The sequence below is a fragment of the Myxocyprinus asiaticus genome, chromosome 40 (assembly GCF_019703515.2).
Source record: "Myxocyprinus asiaticus isolate MX2 ecotype Aquarium Trade chromosome 40, UBuf_Myxa_2, whole genome shotgun sequence".
Classification (NCBI taxonomy): domain Eukaryota; kingdom Metazoa; phylum Chordata; class Actinopteri; order Cypriniformes; family Catostomidae; genus Myxocyprinus; species Myxocyprinus asiaticus.
In genome coordinates, this window is record NC_059383.1 from 39,813,801 (window position 1) to 39,840,871 (window position 27,071).

At 39.4% G+C, this 27,071-nt stretch overlaps 2 protein-coding genes and 1 long non-coding RNA gene across 8 annotated transcripts in view; 2 read left to right on the forward strand and 1 right to left on the reverse strand.

Annotated features, from left to right (window-relative positions):
* Positions 1-547, forward strand: part of LOC127430827 (cingulin-like) — a 47,315-nt gene extending 46,768 nt beyond the window's left edge. For both annotated transcript variants that reach the window (XM_051680932.1, XM_051680933.1), the window contains exon 19: positions 1-547. This exon is cut by the window's left edge and continues 567 nt beyond it. The gene's annotated coding sequence lies outside the window, so the exon portion shown is untranslated.
* An 860-nt stretch (positions 548-1,407) lies between these two features.
* Positions 1,408-27,071, reverse strand: part of rab27b (RAB27B, member RAS oncogene family) — a 71,526-nt gene continuing 45,862 nt past the window's right edge. For all 5 annotated transcript variants that reach the window (XM_051681012.1, XM_051681008.1, XM_051681009.1 and 2 more), the window contains 5 exons: positions 16,333-16,504; positions 7,565-7,650; positions 7,271-7,374; positions 7,052-7,175; positions 1,408-5,073 (listed from right to left, as the gene is read on the reverse strand). In XM_051681012.1, the coding sequence (XP_051536972.1) occupies positions 4,887-5,073; positions 7,052-7,175; positions 7,271-7,374; positions 7,565-7,650; positions 16,333-16,485 (654 nt within the window). In that variant the 5' untranslated portion in view covers positions 16,486-16,504 and the 3' untranslated portion in view covers positions 1,408-4,886. The remainder of the gene's footprint in view (positions 5,074-7,051; positions 7,176-7,270; positions 7,375-7,564; positions 7,651-16,332; positions 16,505-27,071) is intronic.
* LOC127430884 (uncharacterized) overlaps positions 24,712-27,071 on the forward strand; it is a 134,127-nt gene continuing 131,767 nt past the window's right edge. Inside the window, exon 1 of the long non-coding RNA XR_007895508.1 lies at positions 24,712-24,748. This is a non-coding gene — a long non-coding RNA (uncharacterized LOC127430884). The remainder of the gene's footprint in view (positions 24,749-27,071) is intronic.

Here is a 27,071-nt window from a genome sequence, read left to right on the forward strand (position 1 = left end):
TGATTACATCCGTTTACAGTAAGCTATCTATTAGTTTATTGGTTATCCAACTACGTATCTATTCCGTTGTTTTTCTGTCTAATTGCTGTATAGTCTTTGTTTACATATGTTTCGACACAATATAGCTATAAACAGATATTCACTAAGAAATGTGTGTTAATCTGATATTCTGCTGATCATTCCCTATATAAGATTTGATGTATTTTAGGACTTTACAACAACATTTGACCATTGAACTGACCTGTACTGAATGGATTTCTCTGGACATATTATTTCAGTCTCATTTTGTATGTAAACTTGCATGCATTCATAACAGAGATAAATATTCAGCTCTTGATCCTGGGTGTAGCTGATATTACTTCTGCTGAAGGATATTGACCAGTTAAAATTGCTGAACAGTATAGATGTTTGTGTTAAGGTGAACTGTAGTAAACTCAAAAATAAAAACAATTGTATGTGTCCAAAAGACATCGTAAATGATGTTTTTGTCTGTAGTTCTAAGTTTAATGTGGAACTAGAAAGCAGTAATAAATATTCTAAACTACTATTTTTAACTTGTCTTTTAGTTTTAATTAAGCTTTTAACTGTTGATAAAACGGTCACTACTGAAAATTATTTTTGTATACACAAAAATCACATTTACAGTAATGCAATCAAAATGTAAATCAAAATTGCTTTCTGTTGTAATTGACAGCGTGATACCATAAAGCTTAATTTATAGCCTTTTTCTCCCCAATGTGGAATGCCCAATTCCCAATGCGCTCTAATTCCTCGTGGTGGCGTAGTGACTCGCCTCAATCCGGGTGGCGGAGGACGAATCTCAGTTGCCTCCACGTCTGAGACCGTCAATCCGCGCATCTTATCACGTGACTTGTTGAGCGCGTTACCATGGAGACGTAGCGCGTGTGGAGGCTTCACGCTATTCTCCGCGGCATCCACGCACAACTCACCATGCATTCCACCAACCATTATAGTGACCACAAGGAGGTTACCCCATGTGACTCTACCCTCCCTAGCAACCGGGCCAATTTGGTTGCTTAGAAAGACCTGGCTGGAGTCGCTCAGCACACCCTGGATTCAAACTCATGACTCCAGAGGTGGTAGTCAGCATCAATACTCGCTGAGATACCCAGGCCCCCAATTTATAGCCTAGAGTAATTGACGATGGACTGTTGAATTATTGAAAATTAATCTACCAAACACAAAGTTGGCAAACAAAACTTTTGGGAATACTTCCGTTTACATAAATGTCATTGGTCAATCGTGGCATTCAGCGGTCCTTGCAAAGTAAATGCATACGGTTTAGATTGTTGTAACAAAAATATTTAATAGCCTATATAATATATATGTTCATACTCGTTCTGAGCGTTTGAGAACATGGAACATCAAGCTTCACAAAACTCAGACTGGTTTTTCTTTTCTCTTTATTCTTTAATAACACAGTACACACACAACTGAAAAATAAAGGCTTTCAAAGACAACAGAGGAGTCATTTCTACCGGCATTACAATTTCAATTCAAAGTTATTTGTGTTATTTTGCCAAATATACTTTTAATGCACTAAAATACATACAAGTTCAGAACTCTTATAAAGACTTGGGTCATTGGTCAGTAGATGTTTACAGGCACAAGTAGAGAGAGAACCCTTCAGACAATGTAAACTTTAAGAGAACAAAATCACTTTTTCATAAAGCCATTCCTTTAACCACATGAGGTACTAAACCAGTTAAACATACACGAGAAGCTAAAGAGATCCGGTTCTGTTGAAGGCCAAGCAGCAGAAGTTCTTTAGAAACGGTTTCATGAAAACAAATACAAATGTGAATGTTTGCTCCAGAGATTGTCACATTTAAAGGCCTGTCCGACATGTCACGTCATTCTACAGCATGCCTGAAATACAAGCAACATCAGTGTATGGAAATAAACATTCATCAAACACTCGATCAGAGTGTTAAAGCCCTGTGGAGAGACTTCAGTACTGTCAGGACCTTTCAGTGTGGACACTTAAGAGAAAATAAGAGTGGTATGGCACAATATGTCTGTTTTGGCACCGTTGGACAAAAAAAAAAATATATATATATATATATATATATATATATATCTAGAAACTAAACTATTTGCTCATTTTGAGTTCGAGTTTGTGGTTCCAGTTCAGACCTCATTAAACAATAGGAACTACATGGATTAATCATGTTAACCATACATACATCTGCCAAGAACATTACCAAATCAAGACAAATTACAAATTATATTTTACTTAAGAAGAAAAAAAGAAGAAAAAAATATAATAATAATAATAATAATAATAATAATAATTAGGACACCCCCGCACCCTCCCCCCCAACCCAGAAATATAGAAACTCAAACAAAAAGTAAAATTTCCCAATTTATTTATTTTTTTGCATCACAATGAGAATTTGGGGAGAAATTTTTCATAATGCAATATATATATATATATATATATATATACGTATATATGTGTATATATTAATATATATATATATATATATTAATGTACAAAGATGCATTAAAAAACATCATTTGCCACTATTTCTTAAAAACGTTCAGAATTCACAATCAGTCTGCTTGAGCCACTCGTGTACAACAAAACTAAATCGAGTGCGCTTATGTGCGCGCTATATAAACACCATCATGAATATTCAATAGTTTGTTTGCATGGTTTTGCACTCCTACTGTTTAAGTTTGTATTTTTGAGTTTCTTCTGTTCATAATCTCAAAAGTTATTTACTTTTTTTCCTCTGAACAAAATCTAACAGATTGAGGGGATAAAATAACCATAAACTGCTTAAACATGGTTATCATAGTAAGTCAAATTTCACTTGCAGGTATCGGTACAGGGCCATGCTCTAGTTAAAGATTCATCTACATAAACTTTAATTCATTTCATAATTAAAAGCATAAATAAAATGCTATTCTGGGTGCAATTTTTAGAGAAGTCCGCCCTCGTTGTAGAACAGATTCTCTGTAAACATCATGTTGGCCACATGCACCGACACGCATTAAACACGCAGGCATTCACAGGCGGTTTTACTGTGCACAACAACAGAGCAATCTGAAATACTGAGGAGTTTCTGAAATGAAAAATGGAACATAAATATAACCGTATATTCGGTCAGAAGCAGATATTGCTGAAAGATCTTCAGTATTCCCGTCTGGCAGTGAGATGGTGCATACTAAACAACACTGCAGACATGCACACATTTTTCATTCACAGAAGACACACTCTGGCAGGCATTGAAATAGTGTTTTGGCACACAAATAGCAGTCTGCAAATTAGCCGTTTAACAGCTGGAGTTTAATGAGTTGCACCATTACATTTTTTCTACACCATTCTAAGGGGCCGTTTAGACCAAACGCATTCTTGCACTAACAAAAAATAGTGCTTCTCAAGTTCTTTTAACTTATCAAAGCTTGTAAAATACATGGCACTCCTGTACGAGACAAAGACGTCCATCTAGTTCATGTTTACATGGAAAAACCATTTAAAAAACAGCGCAGATGAACACAAAACACATTCGGTGAGAAAGACCCCCAAACGTGTAAAAACTAAAATATTGTACGTAAAAACATGTCAAAATACCTCTGTTTGTGTGTACATTAATTTAGAAGGTGTGTATTTTTTAGCCTGATCTCATGAACATTACGTGACAGTGGCAACTACGAAATTACATGCTTTATTTCACGTTTGGCTGCAGTTTCCTAGTGAAATGTCCAGCGGGGGGCGCCAAAAGTGAGTGAAATGGTGTCGTAATCAGACAATCAGACAATGTTTTTTAGGAGGTTTTAGTGAGTAAACCATACCTCCCTAACCTAAAAACGTTGGGCTCGAAATGCTGTCTTCTGAGTTCAAAGTCCAACACTCTATCAGGTGAGCTACCGCGCAAGCGAATCACTTTGGAATAAGTGTGTAAATGTAGGCAAGTCTGTAATACAAGCATTAAAATGTGTCGTTGATACGTAGAGTAAAAGTTTTGATAACATAACAGTCTGTGAGTAATAGAGTGAAAAATAAGTGTTTATAAAGTCCCAATCAGCCATTGCAGTCGTGATTTTTATGAAAGTGAATAAAACGCACAGTTGTTGTAGCGCCTCACCAGGAAACTGCAGTGAAATGTAGAACGTAACACGTTGAAACAATGTAGTTATAGTAACGTTCATTCAGTGAGACCGTAAGAATCCAAATTCAATTGGAATCATTTTCTTTCTCTAAAATTCACCATTTCCACCAGAACAGTTTAAGAATGAGTAGAGAAAAGGGCAAAATAAATGTGCCAACAGAAACATTAAATCAAAAAATTAAAAACATTCCTAACACATAAAAACTTCTATTTACGTTCATTTGAATAACATACAAGGCCGGAAACAAACTCCACACAAGTTCATGAACACAGATGCTTCTAGTTGCACAAGCTCATTTGCGTTCTGATGCGTCATTCCAAAACTGTTGCACTGCATTCTCAGTATTGCCACAAGGGGCACTATAGCCGATAGTTACGGTGCAAATTAGTTAAAGTTAGTTAAACTGTCGCATAGACATTTGACAGAACCTCTATCGTGTCTAAATGCACCAAGCATTCATCTGCGTTTGTATACTTGTGTAGAGTATGTTTATGACTTAAGATCTATATATGAAGATATTTTAGACACATTTGCCAAAAGCTACTTTCTTGGATACATTTCGAAGGGGCTGTTAAAGATGGTCTTTAAAACTCTCCACTAAAAAATGAAAAAAGTCCACACATTCGGGACAGACGTGCGAGACCCAAACCTAAACGAGACCAGCGCCGTCGTGTTGAGATCTGCCACACGGGCTGCACTTCCGCACCTGTCCAGTAGAGGGAAATAGAGGGGCACTTCCTGGTTCTTTAACATGCACATTTCTTCTCGTTGACGGGCGCAGGGTCAAGTTTGCTGGTGTGGTCCGTGTTCGGTGTGTCGGTCACGGGTTTATCCACACACTGCTCCATCCTCTTCATCACCAGGTCCAGGAGCGTGACGACGGCCTTGTCCACTTCCGCTCCGGTTGCCGCACTCGTCTCGAAGTATGGAATGCTGGGATGTTAGGAAAGAGAGAGAGAGAGAAGGGGGAAAAAGGAGACATTCAACATACAAATAAGTTCTATATGCAGATAATATAAGTATATATATATATACAATATATTGAGATATTTCTTTAACTTTGGACATTTTTAGTGCTGTTGACTTCTAGAAAGTAAAGTAACATTTTCACACTCACTAGTTGATTTAATTAGTCGACTAACAATGTCCAACAGTGTCTGTTCATGCATCACAGGAGATTTATGTCATTCACGTCATGAAAATTCATTGATGCTGATGGAAATGACATTTTGAATGCTTTTCAGATCAAATGACAGAAGACTAATTTCATTGCTAACATTTTATGCATCATAAATACACACAATTCTTGGTGTAATTTGGCAAAAATTCACTCTTTGTTTAGATGATCACAGTTTTAAACATTTGTGTTTTTATAATGTGTTTTCATAGTTTAATATTGAAAGTCTGGGTCTGGAACTAAAACTAAGACATTTGGAAAGTGGCAAAAAATAAACGATGAAGGTCTGATAAAAAAAATTCTAATTCAGTTTTAATGAGACCTTCATATAACAAAAAGAACGTTTTGATGAAAATCAACCCCTGAGATATGAAATGGCCCAAAGCTGAAGATATATTCAGCAGACAGATAAATATAATTTAGTTAACACTAGTGATGCACCAATATAGAAATATTTGCAGATACCGTGCTCCAGATTTTATGCTATGGCAATTACATCTAAGACTGCTAGTATTCAATAATATAAGTCATTTTAAGTGTTCACAATTAAGCTCCTATTTAGAACTGTATGTGTAAGAATTACATTACATTTTCTTCTAATTTGTTATTAACATCGTGTGACCCCGTGTCCACATGTGTGGACATTACATTTTGGCTTTGCTATACGCAGCGCATAATTTAAACAGAATGAATACTGTTCACAAGACTCTAGACTGTCATTTAAGGGTTAAGCGTCTGGCACACCGCGTCATGTGACACAACAGCATGACGTTGATTTCCGTGAAGCGCTCTGCAGGGCAGCGCCAACAAAAGTGCCTCTGGTAAGAAACCCCTTTAAGTTTTTTCATTGAAACCTGTTTGGTTGTAAAGAGTAGAGTCTCTAGTTTCATTTGATATGCCGCTTTATAAAATGCATTCATTTTTTGCGCATCAGTGCGCTGATAAACATGATGTCCACATATGTGGAAAATGGGACCATATTCCCTCTAAAATTGAGAAAACATTAGTTATTTTGAATTATTTTCCACATGAACACATCTGTGGGTCAATTTGCTTCATTTTAATATAAATTTTGTTATCCTGTATTTTGTTATCACTGTACAATACGGTTCTATTCATTAACATTAATAAATGCATTCCTATATTTACTGTGTATTATCACATTGAGAATAAATTCATGCAAAAGCTGATAAATGTGTCTTTCAGAGGCTTTATATGGAGTTAGGATGAAAATAAGATGCATTTCAAACTGTTCTGAGACCAGTGCAGACAGACAGACAGCACACTGGAGGTTAAGTCATTCACTAAATAGGGAGCAAGGGAGCATCCTATAGCTCTCTATGCAGTTAAGTGCATTCACTCCTAAAATCTGATCAAAAGTTCAGTTTCAGGCTGCAGATGATGTTTGGATCACTCAACATGTTTGACAGACATGAGACAATGATAATCAGTACATAGATTCAGAATTTATAATGTATCATTTTATTTTAACATGGCTGACAGTGATTGGATGATGCTGGACATTACTTATTTATTCCGTTACGTCGTCATGGCAACGAAGTTGTAAAATTGTCTATAACTTTACACATGCGGTAAGTAAGTGATTTTCTTTTAATATCTGGGCATTGTAAAGCACATCTGACCTACAAACGGATTAAAATCACACACTGAAAATATAATCATACTCATTACAGACCTCAATATGTGCATGTGTGTGTATTCGTGCACACTTACCCGTATTTATCCGCAAGTTCTCTCGCTTGTTTCTCCTGTACTTCTCTCTGGTCGGCGAGATCGGCTTTATTTCCAACGAGAACAATATCTGGATTCTCACAATATGCGTTCGCCTGGAGCTGACCTGCACACGCACGACAGTGAACTCTGATTAATAACAAGTGAGGTGACCGAGACGGTCTCTCTCTTTACTATAGTAAAACATCTGCAGTCACTTACTCATCCAGTTCCTGACATTGAGGAAACTCTGTTGACTCGTCAGGTCAAACATGAGCAGGAATCCCATGGCATCCCTGAAGAACGCTGTCGTTAAACTCCTGAACCTGCCGAGGAGCAGGATCAAATACATCAAATAAATAACACTGACAACAGTGGCATCATGATGTCAATTTTGGTTCTTCAGAATCAGTATTTTTGAAGTTTATCCAGCTAATTTCCATGCACATTCTAGAGCATGTTGCTCTGAACCTGTCTGTCTGGAAACTTGTGCATGAATATGAGAGAAGCTTGTACCTTTCCTGTCCTGCGGTGTCCCAAAGCTGCAGATGAACTTTAAACGTCTTTCCTGTTGTTCCATTGGGGCTGTTTGTGGTGTACACCTGATGAACACATGAACACACACATCACTACTGCATGCTATGTCATGAGAGATGTTGTCACGGCATTTACGTCTTATCTGATTTTCATGAGACGCTACTTCTAAGTGCAATTTTTGTGCCAGCACAAAGCGCAAGTGGGTGTGGCGCTTATCTGTGTGTGTATGCACGCAAACTGTGTATGTTCTGTATGTTAATGAAGTGATGCAATGCACAATTTGCTGTTTTCCTGATAAATAGTTCATTGCTCTAAGACGTTTCAGTAGCACATCTATTCTCAGCGCAAAGTCTAACTTCAGTTCCTGCATTTGCAGTTTGGAGATTCCACCAGCAGGTGGTGATAAAGTTCATGTCCAAACTCTAAAACATAGTGGAACATCAAATTATGTCCCTGACAATCAGAGTTGTGGCCGTTTTATGAAACAAAAATGTATGAGATTTGTGTTAAGCTATCTATAGGTCATGATTTATTTTTCAATTATTATTATTATTATTTTTAATTTTTTTTCTCCCCAATTTCGAATGCCCAATTCCCAATGCGCTCTAAGTCCTCGTGGTGGCGTAGTGACTCGCCTCAATCCGGGTGGCACAGGACGAATCTCAGTTGCCTCCGCGTCTGAGACCGTCAATCTGCGCATCTTATCACGTGGCTTGTTGAGCGCGTTACCACGGAGATGTAGCGCGTGTGGAGGCTTCACGCTATTCTCCACGGCATCCACGCACAACTCACCACGCACCCCACCGAGAGCGAGAACCACATTATAGTGACCACGAGGAGGTTACCCCATGTGACTCTACCCTCCCTAGCAACCGGGCCAATTTGGTTGCTTAGGAGACCTGGCTGGAGTCACTCAGCACACCCTGAGGTTCGAACTCGTGACTCCAGGTGTGGTAGCCAGCATCTTTACTCTTTACAGCTGAGCTACCCAGGCCTCCCATTATTATTATTATTATTATTACATTTACAATTGTATTTATGATCTAATTTGTATTGTTGTTTTTCCACCTGTTGTCGTAGAGTGATATGATAGGATTTTTTTGACCACTTTGTTATTTTAATTATATTTTTGTTTCGTTTGAAGTGTACTTTTAATTTAGAAACATGTTTGGTTTAATGTTTTCATGTTTCAATAAATGAATACAATTTTTCAAAATCGACCAGTAGAAGTAAAGAGCGTTGTAAAGAGCCATGATTTGTGTGTCGGTATATGAAAATTATTAATAATACTTATATTCTCTATCATTTAATGGAGCATACATCCTGATGACAATCAAGTTTTTCATGCATATAAAAGGAGCGTCACTAACAATATGTCTGACATTCATAAAGGACGCACTTAATGCACAAAAGAACGTAATTTTCATTGCATACAGTCCATTTACACAACCAGCTTCTTATGAATGCGCTGTCTTTGCTTATATTGCTGGTGCATGACAGAGAATGGAATATATAATGGGATGTGTTGAAATATTCCAGGTTCAATAAAAGTTAAGCTCAATCCACAGCATTTGTGGCATTTTGTGTTTGATTACCACAAAAATTCATTTAGACTCATCCCTCCTTTTCTTTTAAAAAAGACAAAAACAAGGTTACTGTAATATAGTGGAGTCTCTGAGAGTGAGAGTGTGGATACAAATGCAGTTTATTAAAGATAATACAAACAATGCTCAGATGAGACAAAAACTAGAACAGAAACTAACACAAAATACATCCAGCAAAGGACAAGAACTGACAAAGAACGCAGGAGAACACAGGGATTAAATCTGCAAAGAACTAATGAGAAAACAAGGAACACCTGGGACTCTACGATTGCACATGCTTATGTTGTGATTTGTTTTTTGCTACTACAATTATTTGTGCAGCCCTAATAAGAAGTGTGTATTAACAAAGTAAACAAATTACATTTCGATTTCATTATGACTTTGAAATACAGGAAGTTATGTTAATAATCCTGCTGAATAAATCGTCTATATTCATTGGAAATTTGGACCGTAAGGAGTCGATGTTTTCCAGAAATGACGCAAGACTGATAATGAGGGCAGTTTTACCGTCTCTGGATATCAAGTGTGTGTGTTCATTATATGAGCACTGATGATTCATTGTGTGTGTGTGTGTGTGTGTGTGTGTGTGTGTGTGTGTGTGTGAGAGAGACAGAGAGAGAGTTCAGGTCTCATTATTGATTTCTTCCAGATCAGCGCTGGCTTGTTTAGTGGGTGGAAACATGTTCTGCATGTTCACAATGCACACATACAAAAGAATTTGCTGACAGTACTGGGTAGATTACTTCAGAATCCGGGACTGATTACAAATTACATGGTTAAAATTGCAATCAGTAACATAATGTCTTGAATCAGATTTTTTTAGGTAATCTAATCTGATTGTTTTTGTGGATAATCTGTGACCTAACTCTTGTTTATTTGATGTCACAAGCATTTTGCTAGGATTTTTCATAGTATTTTGACATAATGTTGCTTAAATACATTTAAAGGGGTCATGTCATGCCTTTTTTTTTCTCCCCAGTTTGGAATGCCCAATTCCCAATGCGCTCTAACTCCTCATGGTGGCGTAGTGACTCAATCCGGGTGGCGGAGGATGAATCTCAGTTGCCTCCACGTCTGAGACTGTCAATCCGCTCATCTTATCACGTGGCTTGTTGAGCGCGTTACCGTGGAGACGTAGCACATGTGGAGGCTTTACGCTATTCTCCGCGGCATCCACACGCAACTCACCACACGCCCCACCGAGAACGAACCACATTATAGCGACCACGAGGAGGTTACCCCATGTGGCTCTACCCTCCCTAGCAACCGGGCCAATTTGGTTGCTTAGGAGACCTGGCTGGATTCAAACTCGCGACTCCAGGGGTGGTAGTCGGCGTCTCACTCGCTGAACTACCCTGGCCCCCACATTTTTGTTTTTACAATATTATTTTCCTTGAGGTTCACTAATAATGTTAGTAAAGGTTTTTGCATATAATATTGAGTTAAATGACCTTTTCCACCCTGTCTCTGGCCCTCTGTCCGAAACACTCATTTTTAAGTGCTGTCCACGTTAAGACTTCAATATACACACCCACTGTGTCATGATTGGCTGACATCTTTGAAGCGCACCTACCCTGGTGAAATGCGCATCCGGTGCCATTCTCAATGCATGTTATGAACGAACAGAACTATTTAGCATCTACATCTGAGATGAAGTTTGTGTGGAATGCCCACACATTGCACTCGTTCTGCGAGTTCTTGCGATTCACAAAGCTATCGTATGTCTTCAAGAGTCTTTGAACAAAATGCACGAGTTATATGGACTACTTTAATTGTGCTTTAAAGGTTCTTTTATGTCATTCTTTGAGCTTGACGGTAACGACCATAACTAACATGTGGTATCGGATTTGGATTGGGCTCGTCGGACTGATGCCCGATCCGGGGGAAAAAAACCTCAGTCTCGGAGCCGATACCAATCCAGGTATCAGATCGGTGCATCCCTAGTAAATAGTCCAAATTATGCAATTAAACAATAAACATAACAAAAAATAATATATGAAATGTAATATCTTACTTATAGATTTAATACATGGATTTGTTCATTTTTTTTAAAGTCAAAATGTGACCAAAATAATGAAGAACTACTAAAAATATAATTAGTAAAATGTATTTTTCGTTATGCACCTTGTTAGAAGGTCCCCTGTATAATTAACAGCATTAACTGGGAGATAATTCATTTCATATGTAAGCAAAATGGACATAAGAACTGAAATATACCCATACGAATTGATATCGAATCTATTCAAGAGCTTGTGCATCGGAATAGAATTGGAGCCCTACTTCCAATACTCTAAAAACATCAATAAATAACCATAGTAGTCAAGAAATAACCTCAGTAAATCCATTGAATCTTCATAGTATGGGCAGGAGACAAAGATGGAGTTGATACTGGCTCCGCCCCTAATTCACCTTTAACTTGGAAGTGTTGGAATCAAGATGGCGGCAGTGAGAGTTTCATGCTAGCTCTTGCAGCAGATACCTGTTGACTCATATAGCAGTGTTTTGTTGTTTTTCACGGAAAGAGTACTCTGTTGTCGAATTAAACCAGAAGATATATTCCATTAACCTCTGTGGAAATGGGTCTCACGGCACGTTGAGTTGGACTCTGGTACAGAGAAAAACTCAGACTGCATTTTGGAGCTTCATACTCACCTGTTGCCCAGTTTAAGCTCACAAAAAGCCCGGACTGGAAGTAAAGACAGCCCGTATCGTGAGTAAACGGCTCCCAAACTAACTGCTTTGTTTGGTGTTTTCATGCTGCATAAATATTGAACTGTGGATTGAATATTTTTTTTAATTTTCAATTTTGATTGATTTTGGACTTGATAATAATGCAGTATTAATTACCATGTTAAAAGTGGAGTGCAATCACATGCATCCTTTGTATGTTTTGTAATCTTTTTCTGATTGACTGACCAAACAAAACTCAAACATTCGACCCGTGGTCTCTGTCTGGCACCCCAGCTCTAAAAAGGTGGAAAACGTTACAATGAGAAGTCATGGTTGAATGTATATTAGTGGAAAACTGATTTAAAAGAAAAGAAGAATTAGAGGGAATCAATAAATCATGAACAATTTACTGCCGTTGCCTGATTAATATGTAATCATGTAATCCATAAAAAGTAACTGTAATTTGATTACTAGTATTATAAAATGTAATTTAATCTAATTACAAGTGATTACTGTAATCTGGTTAAATAATCCAGATTACATGTAGTCGGTTACTACCCAGCACTGCTTGGTTTCCCCTTACCAAATGACTTGAGCGTGTTGCATATAATGCCTTAAGGCCGTTGCACACCAACTGCAAATCTTTGCTTCGATTTCTCGACACAATTAACATTATTCATCAGATATTTGGGCATTTTGACATTATTGGCATTGACCTATAATTATATTAATGTCCACATGGCCGATCAACATAAGTACAGGTCGGTGGGCAGATGAGCTTAAATGCTTGCCACTTTTCAAAAAGTACCCGCCGTTTGTTTAATTTCATTCCCTGGCTGAGAGTAAAAGAAGCGCATGTAGTCGGCTTTATCTTGAGGTGTACTGGTAGACGGAGGTTCCTCTTCAGATTTGCAGTACAGTGGCAGATTTAGGCATGGGCGACATGGGCAGTTGTCCAGGGTGGCATCGTGTGAGGGGGCGGCACGAGGCACCCACACAGACCCTCCCACCCCGGTCAACAACTTTGGGGGCATGTTGAAGCAGGTTTTGCCCAGGGCGCCATACAAGCTAGAACCGCTACTGTTGCAGTATTTCGTTGAGTCAGAGTCATGTCTTACTCCTAACCGCCAGGTTTCGGCACAAAGCCAAAATGCACATATATTTAGATTTTAGTTTTGCCGGCGGTAGCAAGAGTCTCATCCCATTTTAAATGTGGTGGTCTACTACTGCTCAAGTGATTGAAACAGCTGACTTGTGTCGCTATGCTCAAACTTTCATTGCATAATATCGATACAGACAACGTCGCTGCATCGATACGTGCATTGGCAAGGAAAACATGACAGTGTATTATCATATCGTAATTTTGAACACAGCTCTACTATATTTTTCACCAGATTTCACCAGGTTTTCTATTATTATTCAAAAGATATAAAGTTAGAGACACAATGTACAGTATGTGCTGATGGGGCACGTTTCCATAAAGTTGCATTTTTCTTTTCATGCCCTCGCTTCAATTAAGGACACTTGATTTTTGCATTGAAGTGAGTATAAAAATATGGATGAATATTGTCAGTCTGTAAATGTTTTTATTTCACCAAGCAACAATCGGCACGATTGTTAAAACCGATAAATCATCTACCTCTTACATACAGTATACACTGTGTATATAGCAGTGCTCTCAGTTGATTACAATTTTTATTTGTGATTAATCGCATCATTGTTTTATAGTTAATCGTGATTAATCCCAGACTCATTTGACTTTATATTTACGTCTTTTCCTGTCAAAAAGCATTAATTTCTTTCTTAGGAGAAAAAAAACAATATGTAACAATATAATGCTTAATTAACATTTTCCAAACAAAGCCTTCCACAGCATGAAGACAGAAATGCACTAAAATAGCACCAATTCAAATAACATTAAACGTTTCCCAAAGTTTAAGTGGGAGGTTGACTAATTGAAAGAACTAGTCCCCATAGGTTGCACATTCATTGCAATGGGCTTTAAATCTTTTAAACTCTCATCCTCCAAAATATTAATCAGTTGGCAGGCTGTGGCTATCCGCTTTGCTACAGCAGTCGTGAAGCTGCCTTTACACGATTTGCGTCAGGGTGTCAACGCCAGCATCAGGCACTGCTTTGAACTCCATATGAAAAGCGCTGCAGACAACATCTCATTCTGCGTTTTTGTGATAGTTAAGACTTCACGTGCTTCTGTGGTAATTAAATTGCCCCTTATAGAGGCTGCAAAGTACTTGATTTATGTCACAAGTCCCATCTGGGGTTTGTTTTGTAGCGTTAAGAGGTCATTTTCCCATCACTTAATCATAGATACAGAATCGCTATTGTGTGTGTTATGTGCTTCAGTATAGTGACTCCGGACAGATACATCGCAAAAGTTCCGCCCTATTCCAACCAGTGTTTATGCTGGTTAATGCTTGTGGCAAGGAAGAGGGCAGGGCCAGGTCATGATGCTGTACACCTGGCCCCTAATCAGGCTAATCAAGCCCTCGAGAGGGATAAAGGCAACCGGAGGCGGCAGTTCCTGAGAGAGAGTTACGGGCAGCTGCCCGACACCTGTGTGTGTTTGTTTGTCTTTTTCTTTAAGTTTATTATTAAATTATTATTTATATATTCTCGCCTCCTCCTTTAGATTGACCTTCGTTACACTGGTGCCGAAACCCAGGAAGGAGGATGGATGCGACGTAGTAGAGTCCTCGCCAATACCATCCACCCCAACGGAGCAGCCGCGGCCATCCGCCGGAGGACGGAGGAGCTTGGCCGCCTGAGAGCGGAGGAACGGCCGCCAACCGCGAGGGGAGGAGGGGCTCCTAGCCGACCGCCTGGAGCGGTCTGGGCTGTTGCCATGAGCGGAGGAGACCCCTACCAGCCACTAGAACTTGGCGGGGACGGGCTCCTGGCCGACCGCCTGGAGCGGGAGAACTGCTACCAGGGGCGGGGGAGACCCCTTCCGCCACCGAAAACGTGACGGGGCGTTCCGTCTGTCAGGGGTGGATCGGAGGCAGTCCTCCGGCCCTTGGTGGATGGAACGCCCCGTCGGCGGATGGCTGTGGCTGCTCTGTTGGGGTGGATGGTAGTAGCGAGGACTCTACTACGGTGCATCCCTCCTCCTTCCCAGGTTTCAGCACCGGTTACAGAGGTAAAAGGGAAAGGGGGAGGCGAGAACCGGCTTGACAATATAAATAATAATTTAATAATAAACTTAAACAAAGGTGTCGGGCAGCTGGCCGTAACTCTCTCTCTCAGGAACTGCCGCCTCCGGTCACCTTTATCCCTCTCGAGGGCTTGATTAGCCTGATTAGGGGCCAGGTGTGCAGCATCATGACCCGGCGCCGCCCTCCTCCCTGCCACAATGCTTTATTTTATTATTTTTATTTTTCTCGCAATCTTGGAATTCCCAATGTGCTTTTAAGTCCTCATGGTCACGTAGTGATTCGCCTCAGTCCGGGTGGCGGAGGACGAATCCCAGTTGCCTCCGCGTCTGAGACCGTCAACCCGCACATCTTATCACGTGGCTTGTTGAGCGTGTTGCCGTGGAGACATAGCGCGTGTGGAGGCTTCACGCTATTCTCCGCGACATCCACGCACAACTCACCACGCGCCCCACCGAGAACGAACCACATTATAGTGACCACGAGGAGGTTACCCCATGTGACTCTACCCTCCCTAGCAACCGGGCCAATTTGGTTGCTTAGGAGACCTGGCTGGAGTAACTCAGCACGCCCTGGAATTCGAACTAGCGAGCTAGCGAACTCCAGGGGTGGTAACAAGCGTATTTTACCACTGAGGTACCCAGGCCCCCTCGCCACAATGCTTAATTAGCATTAATCGTGATTACAAAAAATTGATATATAGCTCTAATATATACAGAATGCATTATATTGGCCATTGAATTCTGCAGATTTTCCACAAAAGCTTGAAGATTTTCCCCCGAAAAAAAAAAAAAAAATAGTGCAGATTCCATCTGGATCAAGCCATCGGCCGCCTAGATATCGGTATCAGTCATTGAAAAAAAAAATTCAGCCAACCACTACAAACATGTTCAAGCACAGATTTTAAAGCTAATCAAAAAAAAAAAAAAGAGATTTCTAGCTACAAAGTTATTTTTTAAAAGAGGAAACACGTGCGTCTCTGTCTTTCTGTAAACTGACTCAACACTCCTGCAGGCTGAGAGTGAAATGTGTTCGTTGTGTCGCAGAGGTTTGCTCTTATAATGCTGCTGGAGTGTGTGAAGTCCATTGTGTGACTCTTCACACTTTGATTCACATCAATAAAGTTTATCACCCTCACACACACACACACACACACTCGCTGACTTACGAGCCAATTACATGAAGATGGAGGGCCAAACTCACAGGACACATCACCGCTCATAACTCACCACCCCTGAAACTCTTACCCATCCAGCAGACAGACATTAACAAACAGAAGACAAACGAGAGGCCAGACACTAACCACTCTCTTTTCCCTGAAATCGATGCCCACGGTGGTGATAAATTTGGGGTTGAACTTGTTGTCTGTGTAGCGGTAAAGGAAGGTGGTCTTGCCCACTCCAGAATCCCCCAAAGCCAGGAGTTTGATCAGATAGTCATAATCTCCATCTGTCATAGTGCTGCTGGAACTGAACCTACAAAACAAACAAACAAACAATCAATCATACAAAACATTAGGATATTAGAGCCAGGAGTTTTGATGATTAGATAAGTTACAATCTCCATCTGTCGAAGTGCTGCTGGAACTGAACCAACATAACAAACAAACAAAACAAACGATCAAACAAAACATGAGGATATCAGATAAAGTCGTTTATTAGATACTGATGATTAGGCAGGTATCGATGATTCGATTTGCATTGCCTGCTCACGTATGACTTCATATTTGAGTCGTGGAGCATCAACACGACGAGATTTCCTCTGTTGTCGGCTCTAAAAAAATATAATATTTTTATATCCTCTGTCTAAATGGAATAATTTCACTATCTGTCCAATTTGATGGCATTTAGTTTGACTCCAGAGTAACTGAATCCTCACCGTCTTACATCAGCACGTCCTGACCTCATATGTGCTCAAACCATTAATCTTACAACTCTGTTTAACTTTTACTTTTCAGGTGAAGTTACAACTTCTCATTCAGCAAAATAGCCAGTACAAAATATACCAGTACCTTCAAACAGGTTTTTCACAAGACCTCTAAACTGAAAATTGCAGGTAATTTTCTGGAAAAGGCTGTATGAGTGAAAGAGATTATTGTTATTATCTCATTCTCAGCCATCAGGCACCCTCCTCTTTAGATATTGACACCGGCCACTAAGAAACCGTTATCAGTCAAACAGTAAAACACACATGAAATCAAAACCATGAGAGACACATTGTGTCAGTGTGAAACGCAGGCCGTTTCTACAGCACTCAGAATGACATTTTTAACATCAACTGTTTTACAGTGGCTTTGAATGTGGCTCATCCAGTCAGAACAATTTGTTTTATACTAGGGATGCACCGATGTATCGCCTGCCGATATTTATCTCCCTTTTTCTCCCCAATTTGGAATGCCCAATTCCCAATGCGCTCTAAGTCCTCGTGGTGGCATAGCGACTCGCCTCAATCCGGGTGGCGGAGGACGAATCTCAGTTGCCTCCGGTCTGAGACCGTCAATCCTCGCATTTTATCACGTGGCTTGTTGAGCGCGTTACCATGGAGACATAGCACATGTGGAGGCTTCACGCTATTCTCCGCAGCATACACGCACAACTCACCATGCGCCCCACTGAGAGCGAGAACCACATTATAGCGACCATGAGGAGGTTACCCCTTGTGACTCTACCCTCCCTAGCAACCGGGCTAATTTGGTTGCTTAGGAGACCTGGCTGGAATCACTCAGTACGCCCTGGATTTGAACTTGCAACTCCAGGGGTGGTAGTCAGCGTCAATACTCATAAAAAGACATAAAAATATGTCTTATTAGCAGGTGAGTACCATATCATCTGCTGTTGTTTTGACTTATTGAAAATGACTGTTTCAAAATAAATTTACAAAAGTTAGGCAACGCTGACATTAGACAACGATTGCTAGTTATATCAGATAAAGTCAAACGGTGGAAACTATTATAGGTAGTAACTGGTTTAGAGATTGCATTGTCACCAGCATAAAGTATTTTTTTTTCAATTGTCCTTCCTCAAAAATTTAATCAAGCACTGCAGTACCACAATCCATAATAAAATGCCCCATTAGAGTGGCTAACGCTATCTAACGAACTACCGCGCTAAGAGAGCTACCTGGCTAACTATCGGTCCAATAAATATCTTACCTGTCGAGCAAGAAATACTCCATCCCTGGGTCGGTTTTAAATCCTTTCAGATCTCGGAGTTGTCACACCTCTGAAAAAGCCAAGCTGATGTTTTTTCATCTTTTATTATTACAGGCTCTGTCACTTTTCTTTTTTGCTTGCAGACTCCTCTGAGTTCGATGTTTCTTTATTTTGAAAATGGGTGATTCCCCAGACTGGTTGCCTTTTTGAATGATCCATGGTCAATGTCACTCATGTGTTGTGGCTACAAGCTTTCAGCTTCAAACTACTACCACACCGATCACCACACACATACATGCGCTGTAGTAGCTCCGGACCTTCTTTTCTTTATTTACGGACATGACGTAATGACGCACGGATGACTCACAGAAGTATGCAATTTCCCACCAAATCCGTCCCGACAGCTCTAAAATATAAATCATTATTATAGGCTTACCATATTGAATCGGGGTAAGGCAAATACATGGTTTGGAAGACAGACTGTTGGTGTACTTGCTCATTAATGAAATTTTGTTTATTTCCAACAAAAAAATTGTACATAGTGTAGCTTTAAATGATATATTTTTTAGATATTTATATTTATATGCAGAGCTCAACAAGAAGGACTTTTTTTCTGCTGGTGCAGTTGGGGCAGTGGTTCAAATTTAAATTTAAACACCGTTTCCAGTGTCATTTTAATGGCAGTGTGGCCTGTAAGAGACGCCACATTGAACATGCAGAAAACACACCACAGTCTGCAACAATTTCATCCATTTCATCTTTAAGAGTGGTTCATCGAGTACTTTTGTGTGTGCATGACAGCACATGACCCATAACTGTTTCAGCATGTCTGATCAGTAGATCAGTGGATGGAAGCCTGTCAGGGGTTTTCCTGCATTGAACATTTTCTGGCAGCTGTCCAAGCGAAGCAAATTTCATGATATTCATCCTGCGTTTGGCGGTTCATAAGTGCTTTTTATGCTTATCTGAAACATGCATCAGTCATGCCGATTGAAGCATTGTTTCACGTGCCTGTCACACAATCCAGACATTTCCATTGTAAGTGCCTCACCTGTAACCCAGATTTGTGCTTTTTTATCCCCTTTTTCTCCCCAATTTGGAATGCCCAATTCCCACTACTTACTAGGTCCTCATGTGGCGCAGTTACTCACCTCAATCCGGGTGATGGAGGACAAGTCTCAGTTGCCTCCGCTTCTGAGACCGTCAGTCCACGCATCTTATCACGTGGCTCATTGTGCATGACACCGCGGAGACTCAGCATGTGGAGGCTCATGCTACTCTCCACGATCCACACACAACTTACCACACGCCCCATTGAGAGCGAGAACCCCTAATCACGACCACGAGGAGGTTACCCCATGTGACTCTACCCTCCCTAGCAACCGGGCCAATTTGGTTGCTTAGGAGACCAGGGGTGGTAGTCAGCGTCAATACTCGCTGAGCTACCCAGGCCCCCGATTTGTGCGTCAATATTTATTTTTGTGGTAATCAACATTATGCCACAAATGCTGTAGATTGAGCTTAACCTGTATTGAACCCAGAATATTCCTTTAAATTCAGTCCCACATAGGGCTGGACGATATGGCCAAAAATATCACAATATGTTGTTTTTTCATATCGTTCGATATCGATATTTATCACGTTCATACCATTAATGGGAAAAGAAATGCATTCCATATATTTGTTAGGCCTCACAAATTAATTAAACATAACTTATTTGTTTTCAAGTAAACTCCACAGGGTGAGCTACCTTTTAATTTGAAGTCCAAGAAGTATACCCCGTTTATGATTTAATCCAACATAAGGTGTGTGAACTCTTTTCAATGAAATTTCGCCAATTTCATCATCTTCGGCGGACATTTGACTCCACTGACTTTCTTGTGATGCTCCACACTCCAGCTCAGTAGGTGGCGGTAATGCACCATAAACTGGATTGCAAACCACCAATAAACATCACATGAAGAAGAAGAAATACTTTCTTTAGTTCAACTAAATAGTACATAAATAAACAGCAATGTGTTGATGTCGGAGTTGATGTTGTGTTCATTCGATAGCTGTATTGCACTGTCTGTGCTGTCTTGATTGATACACAACAATGTCTTGTTAGCCAGAGAGCTAGCGGCTACCTAGCCTCATTACTGGTTTCCACGACAACAGGGCTAAAATTCGACAGTAGCATGGGTGTTTGTGGTTTTCCACATAGGTCTGGGCGATATGTCTTAAAAAATTATATCTCGATATTTACTGCCTATTGACGATATTCGATATATATCTCGATAATTATGTATTTGCTCTAAAATGGCTCAAAAGCGTTTGTTTGTTTGTTTGTTTGTTTTTAATCAGAGGAACCATCATTTCATCCAAACAGCCAATGTAGCCAAGTAGATTCAATATTTTAAAGACATTAAATACAAATCTATTTAAAAATTTGTTTTTTATTAAATAAAAAAGGGAGAATAAAATTCAATCATTTTCACTGATATGCACTTTAAATGTATATTTAATATACAGTGATGCATAGTAGCTTAAGAAAAGGCATTATTTACCTTCAAATGTTTTTACTAATACATTTTTGTGAATGAACAAGGTGTGCAAAGCTACTTGTATTCGAAACCCCAGTTGAACATTGCATAATACTAAATTATTACTGTGGGACACGTCAGGTTTATTTCTGATTATTAGATTTGCGTTATACAAAAGTAATATATTTCTGTCCTGTGTACTTCATCTTCACCTGGGGCTTTTATTTTGACACCGAAAAGGCAATGTGTATTTGACAGTTTACAATGTTCTGCATTTCCTGAAACGCTGTAATCTCCTCCTATTCTGTTATTCTGTGCCGCGTTTGTAGATTTGTATAATAACTTGTAACTGTTACTAATGTTTGGAATTGCGCGAATGCTTGAATCTGCATTACTTTGATTTTACGATGCACGTGAACTGATCTGAGAGCGCTGCCGTGTGCGTGCACACAGATCAGCGCGTCATCGGTTTGTTCTGAATCCCACACAGATCGTGTTTATCTGTCTTTAAATCACAGCCTTTTGTGGATTAATAATCACATATGACCTACTCGCCATTTTGATGTTATTTTGATGAAATGTGCAGCCCTTAAGGATCGTGAAATTAGTCTTCTGACGCGCTCTTCATGAAACATAATGGCCAAATGAAAGCACATTCAAATCATCACGATATTCACGATAATGGTCAGCAAAATTATCTCGATTATATCGTTAATATTCGATATATCGCCCAGCCCTATTTCCACATTTAAAATGGAACCTGCAACATGTGTATTATCAGCGCAGTCGTTTTATTCAGACCAGAGACAAATAATCTGCATTACAAGCCGAGCACAGATCGACTCAAACCCAGGGATTTACAACTAAATCTGATACTGATTTGAGTGAAAGGTGAGGAACATTTGCCTGGAGGCAAAACCGGACTGCAGGCAGTGTGTTCAAATCCCACAACCACTGATGTGATGCCAGCAGTGCAGACGGGGCGATAAAACAGTGATTTTGTTTGGAACAGCACAACTTAGAACCAAAGAAAAATCAAACAAAAGCTCAAAAGTGCCTTTGTTGACTATTCAGTTTATATCTGAGAATCTTTTTGGTTTGTAACCGGTTAGCAGCACTTTAATTAAATAAAAGCAGTGCATTTACCCTGTGAATACTAAACAATCATATATTGACTATAGGTTGAGATGAATAGATCAGTTAATCTAATGAGCTTCACCTCAATGAGTCCAATACATTGAAGCGTGTGTACATTAGATTAAACACACACACTGAATGAAACTGGACTGATGTGAATTTAAAGACTTTATCAACTGCTTGCAATCGTAAACAATAGACAGAAGAGAGAATTCTGGGATAGGGCGGGGCGGTATAAACATGTGACATTACAAACGTGTCACCCTAAGGTTTTGTTTGACTATTTATGTACTGGTAGATAATATATATATATATACATGGCTATCAGTGGGCAAGACTGCTTTACATTATTTACACATGAGAGTGATGAAGAAACATAGTAATGTGTGAAGTAATGTGAAACTGCAGAGTCTAGTTATTTACTAAATTAATATAGAATTCAATTGATGTGCAGTCACAGGTGTGTAAAGATGTTAACAGTCTGGTTCCGGAAGTAAAAATCCCATACATTTTCTCCATTTGCGAATTGATTATAAACGATAGCTTATAAATCTTTAAAGACAGACCTACCGTGAGATCCGAGGTTGTTAATCGATGGTATATGCTTCTGTTGAAGCCATCAGTCCGTGTTATTTCAACTTCGTTTTTTAAAGAATACGTTTTAAGTGACTCCAGCCAGGTCTCCTAAGCAACCAAATTGGCCCGGTTGCTAGGGAGGGTAGAGTCACATGGGGTAACCTCCTCGTGGTCGTGATTAGTGGTTCTCGCTCTCAATGGGGCGTGTGGTAAGTTGTGTGTGGATCGTGGAGAGTAGCATGAGCCTCCACATGCTGTGAGTCTCCGCGGTGTCATGCACAACGAGTCACGTGATAAGATGCACGGATTGACGGTCTATGAAGCGGAGGCAACTGAGACTTGTCCTCCACCACCCGGATTGAGGTGAGTAACCGCGCCACCACGAGGACCTACTAAGTAGTGGGAATTGGGCGTTCCAAATTGGGAGAAAAGGGGATAAACAAATTAAAGAGCATCTATTATTGTTTTCAAACGTGCCTAATTTTGTTTTCAAGGTCTCATACAATAGATTTACATGCATCCAAGGTCAAAAAATACTTTAATTTGCTCATAATTTAATTTGCAAAAACGTCAAAAACGACTCGTTCAATGAGCCGTTCTAAAGGATTAATTCTAAACTCCTCCTTTCAGAGAGCGTACTCTGCTCTGATTGGTCATATGTCCCAGTCTGTTGTGATTGGTCTACCGCTTAGTGTAGTGTTTGAGGGCGGGTCAAAGCTGTTCGCGAGCAGCCAATGAAAACCAGAGGCGGGTTTTTTGTTACCAAATTACGTAGGTTAGTACAGGAAGTAAGTCTGGAATTACTAACGGTGTTCAGAATCGGTTCTTTTGTTGGGTGTCAAATAACTTTGCAGACTTTTCTACATTCACAAACAGCTATATAACACTACATGAAAGGTAATATTTAAAAAACCATAATAGGTGCTCTTTAAAAAAGAATACATTTTAAAGTGTAATTCAGGTGAAGAACTACACTACCCATTAGTGTTGTCATGGTACCAAAATTTCAGTAGTCGGTACCAGTGAAATTTCACAGTTCTCAATAACAATTTCGATTGTTAAGAAATTTGCTAAAATGATAATGTGCTATTGAACACACTCCTTTAGCCTATTTAAAGTTACATTTCAATGTAAATAATAAATAAAAAGATATGCATGTTTCCTTTGTGTTTCTAACACTTGTTTTACTTCCCCCCCCCAGTCCTTTTTTTTTCTTTTTTTTTTTTTTATTATTATTTTTCCAGAATTCCATGTTTTAAAGTTTAATTTCATTTCATTATCAAAATGGTGTCTAATCAAAAAATGTTACTTAAACTTTTAAAAACTTTTAACAAGTAAAAAATAGAACAATTACTTATCAACATACCATTGCGTTTTTTAACAAACTTTTATTCAGTACAAAACACTCTTGCTTGTGATATATTGCTTAATTTGTATTATTATTACAATCATTATTCATTAATCATTATTTATTATTATAATTATTATTATTATTTCTTCAGTGTGGATTACATTTTACTATACAGTTATAACATATTTCTGTTGCAATTTCTTCAATTTCAGTTTAGCTTTTATTATGAATCGTGCTTTTATTTTTATGTGTATTTTTGACAGAAGTTTAACTTCGCTTCGGATAAACAGTTCGCTACGTGGTCCAGTGTGATCGTTAAATGCTGTTATTTAATTATATAAATTATTTAAAAATAACACTTCAGAGTGGATTAGTGCTCTGCTCTGTCATCTCTCAGACAACACTAAAGATTGTCATAGTCTGTGGTCTGCTGCACTCATTCATTTAAAGCTCATGCAGCATTTCGTGGTTTAATAATCACACTAGGACATATCACGATTTTAATTTGATTAGTTGTGCATTTCAGTGTAAAAGGAGTATGTGTGCGGGTACCGGATTAAGTCGGTGCTCGGTGTAATTCATTACTAAGTAATTAATTACTGTAAATTACTTTTTCATTGAAAAAAGTAAAGTAAGGGATTACTCTTAATTTTTCAGTAATTTAATTACAGTTACTTCTGATGTAATTGTGTTAAATACTGTATATACTCTAGAACAATTCTATATAAAAAAAACAGTGAATTTAAAATCGAAACTTAATGTCTAATGTTAAAATATTTTATGTTTCTAATTAAATGCAGTCCCCTTAAATTCTTTAGCCAGTTCATTAATTACTTATTTTATTTTATATGATTATATGATTATATGATTTATTTAAAAGAATTAAAAGAGGGGGTCTGGGAAACTCAGCGAGTATTGACGCTGACTACAACCCCTAGAGTCACAAGTTCGAATCCAGGGCGTGCTGAGTGACTCCAGCCAGGTCTCCTAAGCAACCAAATTGGCCCGGTTGCTAGGGAGGGTAGAGTCACATGGGGTAACCTCCTCGTGGTCACTATAATGTGGTTCTCTTATTAGCGTGAAGCCTCCACACGCGTTACGTCTCCGCGGTAACGCGCTCAACAAGCCACGTGATAGGATGCGCGGATTGATGGTCTCAGACGCGGAGGCAACTGAGATTCGTCCTCCGCCACCCGGATTGAGTCACTACGCCACCACGAGGACTTAGAGTGCATTGGGAATTGGGCATGAGAAATTGGGTAGAAAAAGAACGGTTTCATGTCTATCCTTGTATTTTTCATCTGGTCGAGGTTGATAAGGGTTTTAGAAAGTAATTAGTAATGCAATTACTTTTCAGACAGAGTAATTAGTACAGTAATCTCATTACACTGTAGAAGATGTAATTAGTAGTTAGTAATTAATTACTTTTTTAAGAGTAACTGTAGAATCACTGGTATCGTTACATCTTTTTTATTTTAGTACTGATTTGGTACCGAAGTACCGGTACTTTTGACATCACTACTACCCATAATCCTAAAGAGAGATCCACCAATTAGAGAATCATTCCAAAAGAGCTCTGTAGCTCCGCCCACTCCCATGATGCACTGTAAATGATGCAATCGAGTCGCTCAGTCTCAAATTACTTCTGCAATAAAATTTAAATATACGGTTCCTGAACTTTATGTATACACAAACAATACTGGTTTGTGTATTCCACTTGCAAATAAACACATAATAAAACACACATATCCACTCAGTAGGATCTCAGTGTGCGCTACAGGTGTCAAGCAGATGTGTATTTGTGGTAAAGGTTATCAGTGCTGTGAAACGCCCTCAGAGGTCGATGTTACACATGGACCAAACCAGGTCAAACACCCACTGCATTGGGCTGAGATGGGTTTAAAACAACAGAACAACACGATTGAGCATCTGAACAGTTCTGTGGATAACACAACCCAAAAATTTTTAGTAGGAGAATCACTTTCAACAGATTTGTTCCAGTCAACCGAAACAATATTATTAAGGAAACAAGGGAACTGCACTGGTGTCTTTTATTAGTACTGTTCACAATACATTAGCTCTGTTCCAAAACCTATTGTGCTGCCTCACTGCCTACAGCCTACATAGGCAGCTGCCTTCTAAGGGAGCATCCTAACCATTGAGGAACTTCATAAGGCCGCATCCACATTAATACATTTTCGTTTGACGTAGCAAAAGCAATACGTTTTCCAAGTAGAACAGCGTTTTCAAACAAAAATGGATTAGTGTGGACGTGGCCTAATGTTATGGTTAACGTCATGTCGGAGGTTATTAATTTCTATGGCAACACTCATAACATCATAACGGCATTGTTGTTAATAACAGCAAAACATTTATCACTGCATTAATTCATGAATTGTAAGTTAAGCTCAATCGACAGCATTTGTGGCATAATGTTGATTACCACAAAAACTGATTTTGGCTCGTCCCTCCTTTTCTTTAAAAAAATTAGGATTCCGGGGGCCTGGGAAACTCAGCGAGTATTGACGCTGACTACAACCCCTAGAGTCGCGAGTTCGAATCCAGGGCGTGCTGAGTGACTCCAGTCAGGTCTCCTAAGCAACCAAATTGGCCCGGTTGCTAGGGAGGGTAGAGTCACATGGGGTAACCTCCTCATGGTCGCTATAATGTGGTGGGGCACGTGCTGAGTTGTTCGTGGATGCCGCGGAGAATAGCGTGTAGCCTCCACACGCGCTACGTCTCCGTGGTAATGTGCTCAACAAGCCACGTGATAAGATGCGCGGAGGCAACTGAGATTCGTCCTCCGCCACCCGGATTCACTACGCCATCACGAGGACTTGGAGCGCATTGGGAATTGGGCGTTCCAAATTGGAATTCTAAAATTCCAAATTCTAAAAAAAAAATTAGAATTCCAAGTTTACGAGTTCTACGAAGACATTACGGTAATTCCGACATGAGGTGAATGCATCATCAGTGAGCAATTTGAATCCTCTTAAAAGACAGCAACTCTATGTAGCAAACAAATAGCGCCTTTCAAGTGAAGCACACAAGTGACTCGATGGTCGACACAATTGATTTTGCCATAGGTGACGCAAGAGGAACAACGCGATACTCTAATAAGCATAACTATACAAAGCATATACAAGTTTTTGGTAGAATAGTCTATTTTAAATATTAAACTAAACTGTGTTGATACTTTCAGTATTCCAGCATGCAACACAATGCTGGAACATTCTAGATAATTCTCCAGAGACAACAATCAAACTGTGACATTTAGACAATTAGAAGCAACACAGGAGGACAAT